Consider the following 16,448-nt stretch of genomic DNA (forward strand, 5'->3'; position numbering starts at 1 on the left):
ACATGTTCCTGGCCCCTAATGCAGGAGTCCAACCTGTTGCGCCGGTGTCCCCTGTCATGTCTCAGGGCAGAGCACATCTCAGGGGCCTCCAATGTCCAGGCAGACTGGCTGAGCCGGACAAGGATAGATCAGGCAGAGTGGAGCGTCCATCCGAACCTCTTCCATTGACTGACGCTACGATTCGTTTTCCCAGTCCTAGACCTGTTTGCGACGGCAGACAACCAGGTACCCGGTATTACTCGCGGTTCATGGATCCCATGGCAGAAGGAGTAGACACCTTCAGGTGCTAATGGCCCAAAGGTTTCCTGTACGCATTTCCGCCCCTTCCCCTCATTCAGAGAGTAATTCAGAAAATGTTGGAGCAGGAGGCAGAACTATTGCTACTAGCGCCAAATTGGCCACGCCGGCCCTGGTATGCCGACCTAGTGACTCAGTCAATCTCCACTCCATGGCACATTCCACGATCTCTCCTGTCTCTACACCAAAGGTCTGTTTGTCACCCCGACCCCCAGTGGCTACAATTAACCGCATGGCAATTGAGTGGCAAGCCTTAACAGCCAATAACATCTCCCTCAACGTCATTGCTACCATTTAAGCATCACACAGAAGCTCTACTAACCACATTTATGATGCCACTTGGCGGGCATTTGCACTGTGGTGTACCAACCAGACTGTTGACCCACTTAATATATTCTACAGATATTGGACTTCTTTCAGAGGGGACTTGATCAGGGCCTTACCCCTAATACATAACGTCGACAGGTGGCTGCATTGGCTTCTGTCCTAGATGGTCTGGCCTCCAAACATCTACTTTCTCATCCTTTGAGCTGGAGATTTCTCTGTGGAGCATCCAACCTGCATCCCCCTGCCATCCACAGGTATCTGACTTGGGACTTCCCTCGTGTCCTAGAGGCTTTGACTTCCTCGTCCTTTGAACCTATGAGATCCACTTCTTTGAAACTGTTGTCCTTTAAGACGTTGTTTTTGGTGGCTATAATATCTGCCAGACGTATTTCTGATTTGGCTGCCCTTTCAGTCAGGCATGACTTGTGCGTATTCCATCCAGATCGAGTTGTCTTAAGACTGGACCCAACATTCATACTGAAGGTGAATAGCTACTTCCACAGAGGTCAAGAGTTAACCTTGCCTGACTTCTGTCCATCTCCCCATCATCATGAGAGGGAACGTAAGTGGCACACTCTTGACATACGTCAGGCCCTCAAGATCTACATCGACCACACCGCTTCATTCCTCCACTCAGAAGCTCTCTTTATATCCTTTCGCCAGGCTTCCTTGGTAACAAGGCTTCATCGTCGAGTCTGGGGCGGTGGATCAGGGCCTGTATTAAACTGTCTTATGAACGTCAGTCCTTGCAGGTTCCTCTAAACATTACAGCTCATTCTACATGCAGTGCTGCGACATCTGCTGCTTGGTCCACGCAAGCCACGTTGGAAGAAGTCTGCTGGGCAGCCACATGGCGTCTCCCATGGTCTTCATACGTCATTACAAGTTGGACAAGTATGCGTCAACTGATGCGGCTTTTGGGCGCAGGGTGCTGCAACAAGTGCTTGTGCCTTAACAGACTTTCTTTAGTATTCCCACCCTAGTGGACAGCCCAGTCTTTGGTACGTCCCAGTCTGGCTGCTGTCTCCACAATCACAGGAGAATGGACGTTGGTTCTTACCCAATATGCTCATTCTCTGTTGAAGTGGAGACAGCAGCCAGCCCCACCCTGGGGTGCGTCACACAATGGAATTTTTTTGTGTGGAGGAGAGAGAAACAGAGACTATGGACTTGATACATGTACTTTTTTTCTCACAATTCTCACTTGAGTCTACAGTTTTCCTTCGTCTGAACTGGGGAGGAGCCATAAGGGCCAGATGACATCATAAGTGTAGACTCAGTCCAATTGGTTACTGGACGGAGCAAACCCAGTCTGGCTACTGTCTCCATTTCAACAGAGAATGAGCGTATCAGGTAAGAACCAAAGCCCATTTTCATGAGATTTTGCCAGTCTTGCGTCCAAACCTGTGAGATCTCACACAAGAACATTGAGATCTTGCACAGAGAATGTTTGGCAGTCTTCTGTAAGATTTTATCATTAGTGAGCTCCAGATAAAAGATCAGATTTACCAGAAAAGCAGTATAGATAGTACTACCTTTTGTATTTGATCCAAATTACTTGGTGTAAAATTCTCACATCCACTTCTTCACTAAACAGGTCAGATAGAAATGCAGCTCATAGAGAGGGGAGGGGCCAACATCGCGATGACACAATGTGCGGTCTCGACTGTCCCAAGACCGCCGTTGATTCTTTTATTGCTACATGGTCCCAACGGACCTAAGCCGTCCTGTAGAGACAGTGACAGGGAGACAAATCCTTGCTGGTCTCAGGGACATCGCAAAGACTCTGATTGACCCAAGGGAAGTGCTCCAAGTTGGTGATAAACAGACAGCCCTGTGCTGACAAAGTCGGAGACGGACCCGGAAAGAATGGCAGCTGAAAGTGAGTCCATCTGGAGAGGCTTTTTTCTTTTTGAAAATGATTGCCCAAAGAAATTTTTTTAAAAGATAAATTAGTCCTTTAAATAAAGAATAAAGCGGCAGAATTTATCTTTATTGGACTGCCTTGGAAAGTTTTTTATTTCTCTTTCTTCCTGTTAATGATGTTTTGTGGATTGAAGTGACTGTAACATTTTTTGTTTCTCCTCATAAGTGAACGGACTGTTTTTTTTTTCTCCTAAATGTTTTACCAAATATGACTTTATTGATATTTTGAAAAATCATCATCATATCATCATCATCGTCTTAGATCAAGGGTAGGGAAGCTTGACCCTTTTATGATTTGTGGATTTCAACTCCCATAATTAATGACCCAGCATTTAGGAGTCCTGGGAAATGAAGTCCACAAGTCATAAAAGGGCCAAGGTCCCCCACCCCGCCTTAGATAGACCCATTGACTTTTTGTTGTCCATATTGACCATTTTTGCAAATCCTGATTTAGGCAATATTACTGATTTTATTGAAATCTTTGAAGAAAGGAAAATGTAATTTGTTAAAATGATATCAGCCTTTAAAAAAAAGTAACAGGAGAAATTTATCAACCTACATACATTCCTTTAACACTATAAAGCAGGGGTGTCAAACTTGTGTTGTCACAGCATCGTCACCTGACGTATCATGACTTTTTCCCCTTCACTAAACCAGGCATGGGTGTGGCCAGCACATGACGCATCCGGCCCACTGGCCATGAGTTTGACACCTCTGCTATAAAGGATGACACCAGGATGACCATGGTGGATCTTAAGAGGGTGATGCAAGACAGAGGGGCATAGATAATGCTGATCCATAGAGTGGCCGAGCATCAGGCATGACTGAATGGCTGATGACAACAAGGATAGTTTCCTTTGCAGGGAAAAGTTTCAGTATAGAAGAACAATCAGACAATCCTTTGGCACTTCTGATGAAATGATTCAGGGCCCCACACACGAGGGAGGCCAAATGCTGGACCTTGTTTTTATCTCTGGTCGATGGAAGAGTGATCTGGGAATAGGGGATCTGGTTATTACTCCCCTGTCATGGTCAGATCACTCGCTTCTCCGACTCGACTTCCCTGACACTACCCCCCATCGCGGGGAGGCGGAACCAGAAGATCTTAGATGGTTCCGCCCCAGGTGACTGATGGAACCTGACAGGTTCCAGACAGAGCTTGGGCCACCTCCTGTAGCCCTGACCCGCTCCCGGATGGAGGACCTGGTGACCGCATGGAATAGTGCGGCGGCTGGGGCCTTGGACCGGGTGGCGCCCTTGCGGCTTCTCCGGTGGCAGCGAACCACCCTGGCCCCTTGGTTTACTGAGGAGCTGAGGGTGATGAAGCGCCACAAGAGACGCCTAGAGAGCAGATGGAGATCCTCTCGCGCCGAATCTGACCGAACACAGGTAAGAGCCCATTTACGGACCTACCTTGTGACACTAAGGGTGGCCAAACGCCGATATTACGCCACCCTTATTGCGTCCGCAGAAAACCGCCCTGCCGCCCTGTTTCGGGTGACCCGCTCCCTCCTTTCACAGAGGCCGCGGGAAGCCCATTTGCAGGGTAGGGCAGAGGAATTTGGGGAATATCTGCAGGACAAAATCACTCAGATCCAGAGTGAATGGGTCCCCTTCAGTGATCCTGGGGAGACACCGGAGCCGAGTCTTGAGGTACCACTCTGGGAGGAGTTTGACTCTGTTGCCGCCGAAGATATGGACAGGCTACGCGGGCGACTGCGGGCCACCACATGTTTATTGGACCCGTGTCCCTCCTGGCTTGTGCTGGCAACCTGGGAGGTCACACGAGGCTGGCTCCTGGGACTGGTGAACGCCTCGCTGAGGGAGGGGTTCCTACCAGCCACCTTGAAAGAGGCGGTGGTGAGGCCCCTACTTAAGAGGCCTTCTCTGGACCCAGTAGAGTTAGCCAATTATCGTCCTGTCTCCTACCTTCCCTTCTTAGCGAAGGTTGTTGAGAGTGTGGTGGCGCAACAGTTCCCTCGACACCTGGAGGAAATTATCTATCTAGACCTGCGCCAGTCCGGTTTTCGGCCCGGCCACAGCACTGAGACGGCTTTGGTCACGTTGGTGGATGATCTCTGGAGGGCGAAGGATGGGGGTTGTTCCTCCATCCTAGTCCTGTTAGATCTCTCAGCGGCTTTCGATACCATCGACCATGGTATCCTACTGCATCGGCTGGAGGGGATGGGGGTGAGGGGCACCATTTTACGGTGGTTCTCCTCCTTCCTCTCCGGTCGGACGCAATGTGTGTTGACGGGGGAGCAGAGGTCGACCCTGAGGCCGCTCACGTGCGGAGTGCCACAGGGGTCGGTCCTCTCACCTCTCCTGTTCAACACGTACATGAAACCGCTGGGCGAGATCATTCGAGGATTCGGGGTTGAGTGCCATCTGTATGCAGATGACACTCAGCTATATATCTCTACCCCGAACCATCCCAACGAAGCTGTCGAGGTGATGTCCCGGTGTCTGGAAGCCATCCGGGTCTGGATGGGTGACAACAGACTCAAGCTCAACTCTTCCAAGACGGAGTGGCTGTGGCTACCGGCGCCCCGTTTTAGCCAGTGTGTTCCATCTCTGGCCATCAGGGGGGAACAACTGCCCCCGGTGGATAGGGCACGCAATTTGGGCATCCTCCTAGATTCCCGGCTGGCGCTAGATGATCATGTGACAGCCGTGGCTAGGGGGGCGTTCCACCAGGTTCGCCTGGTGCGCCAATTGCGCCCCCTACTAGAGCGGGACGCCCTTCGCACAGTCACTCAGGCCCTGGTGACTTCCCGTCTTGATTACTGCAATGCTCTCTACATGGGGCTCCCCTTGAGATGCACCCGAAGGCTCCAGCTGGTTCAGAATGCAGCTGCGCAGGCTATTATGGGGAGTACTAGGTACTCCCATGTAACACCGTTCCTGCGCGAAATTACAAGTAACACTACTGACCTTCCTGGATGGCTTTTTAAATTTTAAATTTTGGGGTTTTTAATTGGTTTTAGAATTGTTTTAATTATTTAATTAGTTTGGGTGATATATATAGACTGTATGGTTGTGTTGTTCTGTCTGGTGTTTTATGTCATGTTTTTTGTTGTTTTTATATATGAACGGTCTGTACACCGCCCCGAGTCCCTGCGGGGAGAGGGGGCGGTCTATAAATTTAATAAACCTAAACCTATTCTCTTCCCTTCCTCATCTTAGCAAACTGACTTCAACTGAGAATTTAGGGGTTAATTGTTCCAGTACAACTGGATCATACAACTGGAAGGCTGTCACTGATTTTTTTACTCCGACTATACTATTATTAATGATATGAGCTGGTGTTCCAAAATCAGTAATTTTTAACACTTAATCACTGATCATTCTCTTGTGTTTTGTTTTCAGGTTTTTTTTTAAAAAAATGTCTATGCTAGTTTCATTTAGTTGTGGAATGTTAATCTGGATAGCACTTAATCCTTGGATTCTGGTCAAACCCTAAAATGGGTTTGCTGATGTCATGTTTGACTAAACTTAATTGTAGCTGATAATTCTATTTATCTGGTAGCTTGTGGAAAAAGTATTTCTTCAACACACTGAACAAGATTTAAACTATATTGCCTATTTTAAAAAACTTTCCTTAATGACATTGTTCACTAGTGTGTGTGTGTGTGTTTATACTAATAATGTTAAATTGAAGCACTTTTAATTAGCTATTGTGTGGTGACGGGCTTTGATAAATAACAACCATTATATGGAACTAATAATTTTCAAATGCTTAATTATGTCTTGTAGTATTTGTAGTGACATACTACTACTCTATTTCATTTCATTTCATTTATTAGCACTTATATACCGCCCCCTCTCCCGAAAGGGACTCGGGGCGGTGTACAGTCCATATTAAAAAACACCAAATAAAATACATGTATGCATAGGAGGAGGATAAAATAGACCAAAACTGTACAGCTAATAAATAAACAATATAAGAATTTAAAATATCATACAATTTATGCACTATCCCTCTAAAAGCCAGTAAAAAGTATATGCCAGGGGGGCAGACGTTGTAAATTATGCCAAACCAGCCAGTCGGAACAGGTGTGTCTTCAGTTTCTGTCGGAAGGAGCGGAGGTCAGTAGTGGTTCTAATGTCGGGGGGGAGGTCATTCCAGAGGGTTGGGCCCATCACAGAGAAGGCCCTACTCCTCGGTGTCGCCCGTTGGCATTGCCTCGTGGACGGCACCAGGAGAAGGCCCTCCCTGTGAGAGCGGATTGGCCGCAGGGATGTGTGCGGGAGGATGCGATCCCGCAGGTAACTAGGCCCTATGCCATGGAGCGCTTTAAAGATGGTAATCAGAACCTTGAACCGCACCCGAAAGACCACAGGTAGCCAGTGCAGCTCGCGCAGGAGAGGTGTTACGTGGGAGTACCTAGTACTCCCCATGACTACCCGCGCGGCTGCGTTCTGGACTAGCTGCAGTCTTCGGGCGCGACCCAAGGGAAGCCCCATGTAGAGAGCGTTACAGTAGTCCAGGCGAGACGTCACCAGCGCATGAGTGACTGTGCGTAGGGCATCGCGGTCCAGAAGGGGGCGCAATTGGCGCACCAGGCGAACCTGGTGGAACGCCCCCCTTGCCACGGCTGCCACATGCTCATCCATTGACAGCCGGGCATCTAGGAGGACGCCCAAATTGCGCGCCCGTTCCACAGGGGGCAATTGCTCGCCCCCTATGGCCAGTGATGGAATTAACTGGCTGAACCGAGGTGCCGGTAGCCACAGCCACTCAGTCTTGGAGGGGTTGAGTTTGAGTCTGTTGTCCCCCATCCAGACCCCGACGGCTTCCAAACACCGGGACATCACTTCGACAGCCTCGTTGGGGTGGCTTGGGGTTGAAATGTACAGCTGCGTATCATCAGCGTACAGATGGTACTCAACCCCAAAGCCACGGATGATCTCACCCAGCGGCTTCACATATGCGTTGAACAAAAGGGGCGAGAGGACCGACCCCTGCGGCACCCCACAAGAGAGTGGCCTCGGGGTCTAAGCTTTCTAGGTTTTCTCTGAATATGTCAAAAATATTCCATTCTGCTTGTCTACTAGTAATCTTTATAGGCAGATAATAAATTATCATTTTGAAATATTACAGACATTTCCTTAACTGTCCTGAATGTTTATTCCTACTCCTAAAATATTATTTATTTCTTACAAGTTTAAAGTTCTGGGATTCTGCGAGTTATAAATGTGGCTTTACACATATGGCCGGGCATAATTCTATATAAAATTATTTCCTGATTATTAATAGTTCAAGGTAGGGGGAAAAATAATCCCCATCATGGTTTTTAGTTAAGCAATATCCCTGCAAGTAAAGGCAACTTAAAGCTGTATAGTTAGTCTAAGCAGTTTCCTGCTGAAATATAGCAATCATGTAGCAATAATCATAAACATATGGCTTGCTGAACTAAATGGTTTACAGGCTGTTTACTCAAATTAAAAGGAGGACCAAATGTGTTATGCTGATTGCTAAAGATTCCTTTTTTAAAATAATATTTTTTTCAGACCAGAATACAAATGTGTATTCTCAATTCTATTGCTTTCTTGAAATCCTATCTCTATTATTCTACTCTTTCTGCTGCTACTAATCTATACTTTCCCCACACATTTCTTTCTTTTATTGCTATCCAGACAATATGAAAGAATGATAAATCTCTACCTCCTAATACTTCTGATTCAACCTGTCTTCCTTCGTCTTTCCCCTGTTCATCTCTCAGCAACATTTCACTTTTGCTTTTAGAATTTGCAACACACGTTTGCTTTCCAGCCGAAATCTATATACTATTTAAACTCTCATTGTATTTGTCTCTTTGCATTCACCCAATAATTTTTGGATCAAGGTACATAAAATCCACTAACTTAAAGAATGCTAAAAAAAAAATCTAGGTCCTGTTGAAATTCAATTTCCATGGTGTTTAGACCAGTTTTATTTGCAAAGATGGTTGCTGCAGTATCCCCATGGTCATGTAATCATGATTTCTAAAGTTCCCTCCCAGTTTTCCCCTAGCAAAGTCAATGGGGAAGCCAGCAGGAAGTTGCTTTCATTCCTACTGCTTTTTTCCCACCTACATCATTCTGTCTATACATTTAGCTAAGTAAATGTTGACTTATCATTTTAGTGTATTTGCCATTACAGTTATTTTTCTGCTTACAATATACATTCTTCTTAGAAGATCATGAAACTATCCAACATTGAGGTAAAAAAAAATACAGTCAGCCTAAAATTTAATGTTTATTCTTTTTTATTTTAAACAAATTTTTATTGGTTTTTTTAAAAAAATATACAAGGAAAGGAGTAGTGGATGAAGTACAAATTTTGACAGTTACATTATGCAGGAGATGGCCCTCCCTCCCATTCTCATAACTTTCATTTATTAATACAGTAGATTGTTGTTACTTATTAGTATTTTGTCAGCATATAAACTTTTATCTTAAAATAATTTCAATCATTTTATATCAAACAGATTTTCAAGTTCATTTTTGTGATCTGAGTTTTCTCAATGTTGCCTCTTCTCCTCCCCCCAGCAGAGCTCCAGCACCTCCCGTGTCCTGTATGTCCGGTGTAGTGTCATCAGGTTTATCTAGGAGGACTTTATTTTTTTCCATAAAGGCCTCAGCCTCAGAAATTGTATTAATTCTAACTCTTGTGTCCTCCCAGAATATTAGCATACCTTCTGGGAAAAGCCATCTAAACCACACCCCTTTCTGGTATAGTTTCTTCGCTAAATGCGAATAGTTTTTTTCTTTTATCTCTAACTTTCTTTGGGATCTGTTTCAGAATGGCTATTTCTCTATCCTTGTATTTTAAAGCTTGTCCCCTTTGTGCACTCAGAATCTCATCTCTTGTGGTCTTTCTAAGAAATTTAATGTGTACCTCCCTTGGAACGTTGTGTGTTCTGGCATATGCTGAGTTTACTCTATAAACCAGGTCCATGTCCCACCCCACCTGTTGTCTGTCTTTTTTAGTATATTCAGCCAATAAATTAGTCATAATATCCCTCAAATCTTCGTCATCAGCCTCAATTACATTTTGAAATCTAAGGAAAAAAGACATCCGTTCAAATTCCATTTTTATCTGGTGGTTCTCAAGTTCTAAATTTAATGTTCATTCTGATCCCATCAGATTAGACATCCTTTCTCTCAAGGATGACCTAACAGGTCTCAGAACTTTATAGAATAGTCTAGTAGAACTTTAAAATATATTTCCATTAGCCAAGAACCATCCAAACCCTAAAGGTTGAAAAGTGGAAAAAGCAATGATTTTTAAATTGCATTTCACACTTAGGTCAAAAGCTTTTTTAAAAAAATCAATTTATCTGAATAGAATGCAAAAATAACTTTCTTTTCTTTTTAACAGCTAAATATTCTAGTTGACACGGGAAGCAGCAACTTTGCAGTTTCAGGTGTACCAAATACAGATCTGACCTCATACTTCGACACAGAAAGGTAAGAGTTTTGATCCCTACTTCCCATTCCTTGGGAGAGTGACTCCCAACTTTTGGGGCATCAGGGTCTGGTTCCATGGGAAAAGGATTTTCTGCAGATCAGAAGGGACCTGCATCCTGAAGATGGGCTTCGCTTGTTTGCGCAGTTTGGTGCCACTCCAGTTTGGGGTTGTTGGGGACCCCTGTGTTAGGAAATTGTATTGAAGTTTGTATGAAATGTCAGGGAAAAAATAGCAGAGAGGGAAGCTTTTCTTTACAGAACATTGAATGGGATGCAACCTCCCCATTTCTTATTTAAGTATTCCAGCACAATCCTTCTGATTGTGTATCTCTGTTAGAATTATTTAATTGATACACATGATATGATTCCTCCAGCATGGCAATGTCTTCTTTTTAGAAAATAAGTTTTCTAAAAGTTGAAAAAAAAAAGAATCCTTAGTCCATCCTAGTACTGTTTGAGAAGTTTCAGGCTCCTAAAGCCAAGAAAGACACACTGTGAGTCCTCAGCAGTTTCCCCTATTGTTCCTCCCCTATAGATAGAAATCTTGCCAAACTACTTGCACCATAAAACAAATATTCTGGGAACTATTAGGGAGGAGCCATCTTTGCCCTTTTTATCCCATACACACTATCTAAATTGTGACGTCTCTTGCTCCTCTGGAAAACAATCTCTTCCTCCTGGAAATTAGGTCAACATTCTTCATAAGAAGGTTGGCATGCCACGGTTATAATTTGTAAATAGGCAACGGTATTCTTCTCCCCCCCCCCATGTGACTGACTGCAGTGCCATACATGGATACATGTTTATATCAAATGTGTATGTGCTGTGTTTGCAATGAAGCAATGTTACCATATTGTAATCACACTATAAGCCGCCCAGAGTTATCGTACCAATGAGATGGATGGCATAAAAATTAATAAATAAATAAATGTCATAAATAAATTATTGAAACAGTGAATGAATACTTCACCTCTGCACTGAAATGAGCATGAAAATGTGGGGTTTGGGAGCAGGGATGTCATTTGTTACCCAACTGAAATTATATGCTAGAGAAAGGACTAATATTTGGCAAAGAAGTGCATTAAATAAAAATGACAGGTTAAAATGGCACTTATTAAAGTGCATTACTAATGCAGTGAAAGGTCACGTCTTGAGATGAAATAGTTGCATGCTTCTATTTCCTATTCAGATATTGCAGAGCATCTAGTAACAGGACAAGCTTAATTGTGATGGAATGTAAATGACATCCAACAATCTATAAGAAATGGTATTTGTGCATAATATTTTCACAGCAAAAATGAAGATTGAAAAAGAAGGGAGGTGTAGCTCTTTATGAAGGAAGTCCTTAGCCGCAGTCTTACTTTATGTGGTGGAACAAATTTATTGCATATAAATTAAAAGACTGAAATGTATGCAAGGATATATGAAAAGGAAGAATTTGCCTGATTGATGTGGTATCTGAAAAATAGTGGTTGTATTACATACTTTTTGGTTGGTTGTAATGCTTGGTTGGTGGGGTTTTGCTGATTTTACATAATAGATATAATTGCTATTCTTCAAAATGAAGGTGGACTGTGTATAGGAAGCTTTTATCACAGAATATGGAATAACTTGGTTATAACATTTTGTTTCTTTCTTTAGATCCAGCACATATAAATCACTGAATGTTGAGGTTACTGTTAAATATACCCAAGGAAGTTGGATTGGAGTTCTTGGAACAGATGCCATTAGAATGCCTAAAGGAATAAATGGCACTTATATTATCAACATTGCCACCATTTTTCAATCTGAAAATTTCTTTTTAAAAGGCATTCAGTGGCAAGGGATCCTTGGTTTGGCATACAGTACATTGGCTAAGGTAACTGGATGTCGTATTCATCAGTTTCTTTATATGAAAATAAAAGCAGATATTATGAGCAAATGAAAGTTTCATTGTTGCTTCTATAATTTTACTGATTTGTATCCTAATTTACATTGCTAGTATTCCTGCAAGATTTCACATCCAAGCACTATCCAAGTTGTCCCTAGTTAAGTTTTGAAGTCAGCAACATGCTGATTCAATAATGATAAATATTTTATCATTAAAATCATTTTATCATTTAAACCATTAAAATGGTTTTACATTTATTCTTATGAGGCAGGGGCGAACCTTGCAGATCCAAGGCTACAGGTGTTCCCATCCTGCAAAATGTACCCCCAAATTACAAAATGCATGGGGAAATAATTATATTATCTGTATTAAAAACTAAAGGAAATGAAATCAAGGGGAACTAAATTAAAATTCATGAGGCTACATGTGCACGGTTCTCACCACCCATCTTTAAAAGGATATTATAATGCTAGAAAGGGGGGTGGGAAAGAACAGCCAAATGATTAGGACACCTTTGCTTCTCCCCTGTAAAAAAAAAAAGACTATCACATTTGAGTTCTTTACTGTTGGATGAGCATGATAGAAGTATATAAAATCATGTTTGGCTAACATGTGCAGGAAGTGGTTTTTTTCCATCCCCTGTCTCATTTAATTTCCTCTAGAAATGTTTCTGGAACTGCTGGCCAAAACCTAGAGTGGAAGACCAAAATTAGAGAATATACAGCAATGGCAAAATTGACCATTTATAACAATAATAGAACTATCAAAATTTAAGCAAGAATGGTTCCCTTATGCACAGCAGGGCAAATTTTAATCATGATTTTTAGGAAGAAAGTTATGACACCAATAAAAGATGAATAGATGAAAGGATTTAAATGAATGCTAGCAATTACCTTCAGTGTTTAATGTATAGCATAAGTTTGAGGTTTTAATAACCTCAATTTAATAAATTTGTTTCATTGTTAAAATTCCTTTTATCCACCAAAAGTAATCTGCATGGGTTGCTCTCAATTTATTTATTCACAGTGCTTCAATTTGTGTACAACTGAATTTTTGTGATTCTTCTTCTTTTTTAACAGCCTTCAAGTTCTGTGGAGACTTTTTTTGATTCTATTGTGAATCAAGCCAAGATCCCCAATGTTTTTTCCCTGCAGATGTGTGGACCTGGTGTGCCTGTTTCTGGAACTGGTACTAATGGAGGTAGTCTTGTGGGTATCTGTCAGGTTGAATGTTAGGAAAAATATGCATTTTTAAGGCTACTTAATATAATTAAATCCAATCACTTTGACATCTTTCTCATATCCTTTAGAAACTGTATGGCTATGGAAGTTTACTTAATTCTTCTAATTGATGATTAAATTGATGGAATACAGATTTGTCATAACTTTTCTTATTATTTTGTACAATTAGCTTAATAGTGACCCAAACATATCTGCTAGATTTTAAAGTTCAAGTTTAAAGATATCAGGGTTTGCAGAACTCCTGTTTTATTCAAATTAGTGATCTCAGTTTTTTCATTGATCTCTTAGGTTAAAATTAATGTTTAGATTGTACACAAAAATACAAATGCCCATCTGGCTTTTTAACTTGCTGACATATTGGGACTACAACTTCCCCAATTATCAATTCAACAAAAGAATGACTGGCCTGTATGAATGGACATGACTCCTTACATGGCCAACATTTGGATCGACATTTCAGTCAGTTAAACAAATAAATGTAGTAAGAAGTCACAAATACCATTTAGCTTTGTTCTGCAGCCTTACCTGAACTCATCTCCACTGCTTCATTTTAACAATACCTCTCTGGTATTTAACCGATTAGAAATCAACTAGAATTGGATATTTCAGCAGCATAATGAATGCACAGAAATGGAACAGTTTGAAAATGATGTGCTGTTCATTGTTCAGAGATAGAGGAACTATTTAAATTATATTAATAATACTTATGATACAAGGATCTTCTTGGGTCCAAATAAAATTTGAAATTGATATGCAACCCAGATTATTAGCCATAACTTTAAATTCATAGGCTTAAAAGTGAAAAGTTGTTTAGGCTAACTCAGACAAAGTATTATCATGAGTTGCTTTACAAAGCACCCCTTCTCAAAATGTTATAGAGTCTGTGTCCTCAGGAGGTGCTGTGGTTCCTTTGATTTTCCCTGCTTTCAAATGTACATAAATATGTGCTGACAACCAGAGAAAGCCTTTGATATAATTGTATGTACAGGTAGCCCTCAACTTACAACCACAATTGAGCCCAAAATATATGTTGGTTAGTGAGACATTTGTTAAGTGAGTTTTGCCCCATTTTACGACTTTTCTTGCCACAGTTGTTAAGTGAATCATTGCAATTGTTAAATTAGTATCATGGTTGATAAGTGAGTGATTTACCCATTGCCAGAAGGGCGCAAAAGATGATCATATGATCCCAGGACACTGCAGAAGTCATAAATATGAGTCACTTGCCAAGCATCTAAATTTTGATCATGTGGGGATGCTACAACAGTCGTAACTGTGAAAAATGGTCATAAGTCCCTTTTTTCAATGATGATGTAACTTTGAACAGTCACTAAATGAACTGTTGTAAGTCGAGGACTACCTGTACACTTAAGATGCAATCGCCTTAATGCTTCACATGTTTTGTTCACATCTCAGCATGTTGCAATGTCCCTTTTTCAAATTCTTTGTGCAGCTCTGTTAATGTTGCTAGAAAAAACATTTTAGATTGTAAGGCTTTTATTTTGAATCCTATATTCCTAAATGTATTTCTCTCTCTCTCCCTCCCTCCCTCCCTCCCTCTCTTTCTCTCTCTCTTTCTGTGTGTGTGTGTGTAAAAAGTAGTATGTTTACAAGCCTAGTTATTTCTCATCAACTTTTTAAAAATTGTTTTGATTGACTGTACTGAAAAATCAGATCTCATATTGAATTTATGTATTCATATACTTATTACTGTCATTGAATCATTTTGAAGACCCTCTGTTAGATTGTAAACATATTTTATAATTCAATTATATTTGATTTTGTGATACAGTAAATGTATTTTTGTTTTTTTCAGGTATTGGGTGGGATTGAACCAAGCCTATACAAGGGCAAAATTTGGTATACACCTATTAAAAAAGAGTGGTATTATCAAGTTGAAATACTGAAATTTGAAGTTGGGGGCCAGAACCTTAATTTGGACTGCAAAGAGGTATTTTTCATAAGTAAAAATTATAATTTAATATTCTTCTACTTAATGACAAGTTTCACATGTGTGGGATCTGTTTCACAGATTATCTCTGTATATGCAGAATGGGGCATGGAGTTCTGTTCCTGCATTAATACAAAGGAACATAGGCCTGGAAATTGTCCTTCTCTCTGGTTGTCATAATATTTTGCCAAGAACTTGCTTATTATCCTACCTCAAACTAGTTAATATGTTTTTTAATGGTCATTTGGGAAACAGATTGTTATGTAAAATGAGTAACCATTTTACTGTAGTTCTTTCATTGTTGACTTTATTATTTCTGTTGTACAAGCCTAACCAAACTTGGTTGTATAAAAATAGTGTTAAATAAATCAATGCTAATAAGTATTTGAGTGACCAATAAACCTGAGCAGTAGTAAATGTTTAATCTTAGATGTGCATGAAAGTAAACTTCTGAAAAAGTTTATGCAAAGTATGATATGGGGTATACATATCAATTTAACTAAAAATCTAAGGCCTGTGGTTGCTGTCTATATGATTTTATCTTTTTAGGAATATTTATTTATTTATTTTTACACCACTCAAAGTCCAGAGTTGAACAGCCAATAAATTTAAATCAATAAACAAAGAAATATATATTTTTTAATATTTGCTTCTCAGATATACTCTATATTTTCAGTTGCTCTGTGGCACCATTTCTATATTTCTGAACTTTAAGTGAATTCCCAAAGCTTTTGGATGTGTCTTGCATTATACCTGTTTCTTGGTATAACGTAGAAACGTAAGTGGCAGGTGTACAAATTCTATACAGATTTAGTCTGTAATGAGTTCAGTGGGATTTATTCTAGTGCAAGTTTATTGACATGAAATTGCATAAAAGCAAATACCACTGTTAAGATTAGATTTCTGATAAACTAAATTAATTTGTTAACCTAGTTCAGTGCTTCTCAATTATTTTCTGTCATGCCCCCCCTAGGAAGAAGAAAACATTTCGCGCCCCCCGCGCGACTGTAAATAGTATCATTTGTCTATATAAAATTGTTATAAGTACACCTCTGCATAACACTGTATCCTTATTAAACACCTCTTATTTTATACAATAAACATTTATCCATAAGTAATTCATCGCAATTCTGTGAGAAAATGATGAGAAATGCAGTAAATATCTTATTTTTAAATTGGTAACAAGGGCCCTACAGAATGAAATTCAAGGTTTATCTAGAGCGGTGATTCTCAAAGTATGGTTTACCGTACTCTTTCAGGGGGATGGCGGAGTATTTTATAAATAAATATTTTTAACATTTCTCGGTTTTAAATTCTAACATACTACACATCAGTGATATAACCCACACACATCAAAGCTTTTTGGTGTCCTCAATCACTT

General features: G+C 40.9%; 1 protein-coding gene across 1 annotated transcript in view; it reads left to right on the top strand.

Moving 5' to 3' along the window:
• The window catches only part of BACE2 (beta-secretase 2), a 40,397-nt gene that overhangs the window by 16,303 nt on the left and 7,646 nt on the right, over positions 1 to 16,448 (top strand). The window contains exons 2-5 of the mRNA XM_081951310.1: positions 9,917 to 10,005; positions 11,647 to 11,863; positions 12,955 to 13,083; positions 14,933 to 15,067. Of these exons, the coding sequence (XP_081807436.1) occupies positions 9,917 to 10,005; positions 11,647 to 11,863; positions 12,955 to 13,083; positions 14,933 to 15,067 (570 nt within the window). The remainder of the gene's footprint in view (positions 1 to 9,916; positions 10,006 to 11,646; positions 11,864 to 12,954; positions 13,084 to 14,932; positions 15,068 to 16,448) is intronic.

The sequence above is a fragment of the Natrix helvetica genome (assembly GCF_964273705.1).
Source record: "Natrix helvetica genome assembly, chromosome: 4".
In the NCBI taxonomy this organism is placed as follows: Eukaryota; Metazoa; Chordata; class Lepidosauria; order Squamata; family Natricidae; genus Natrix; species Natrix helvetica.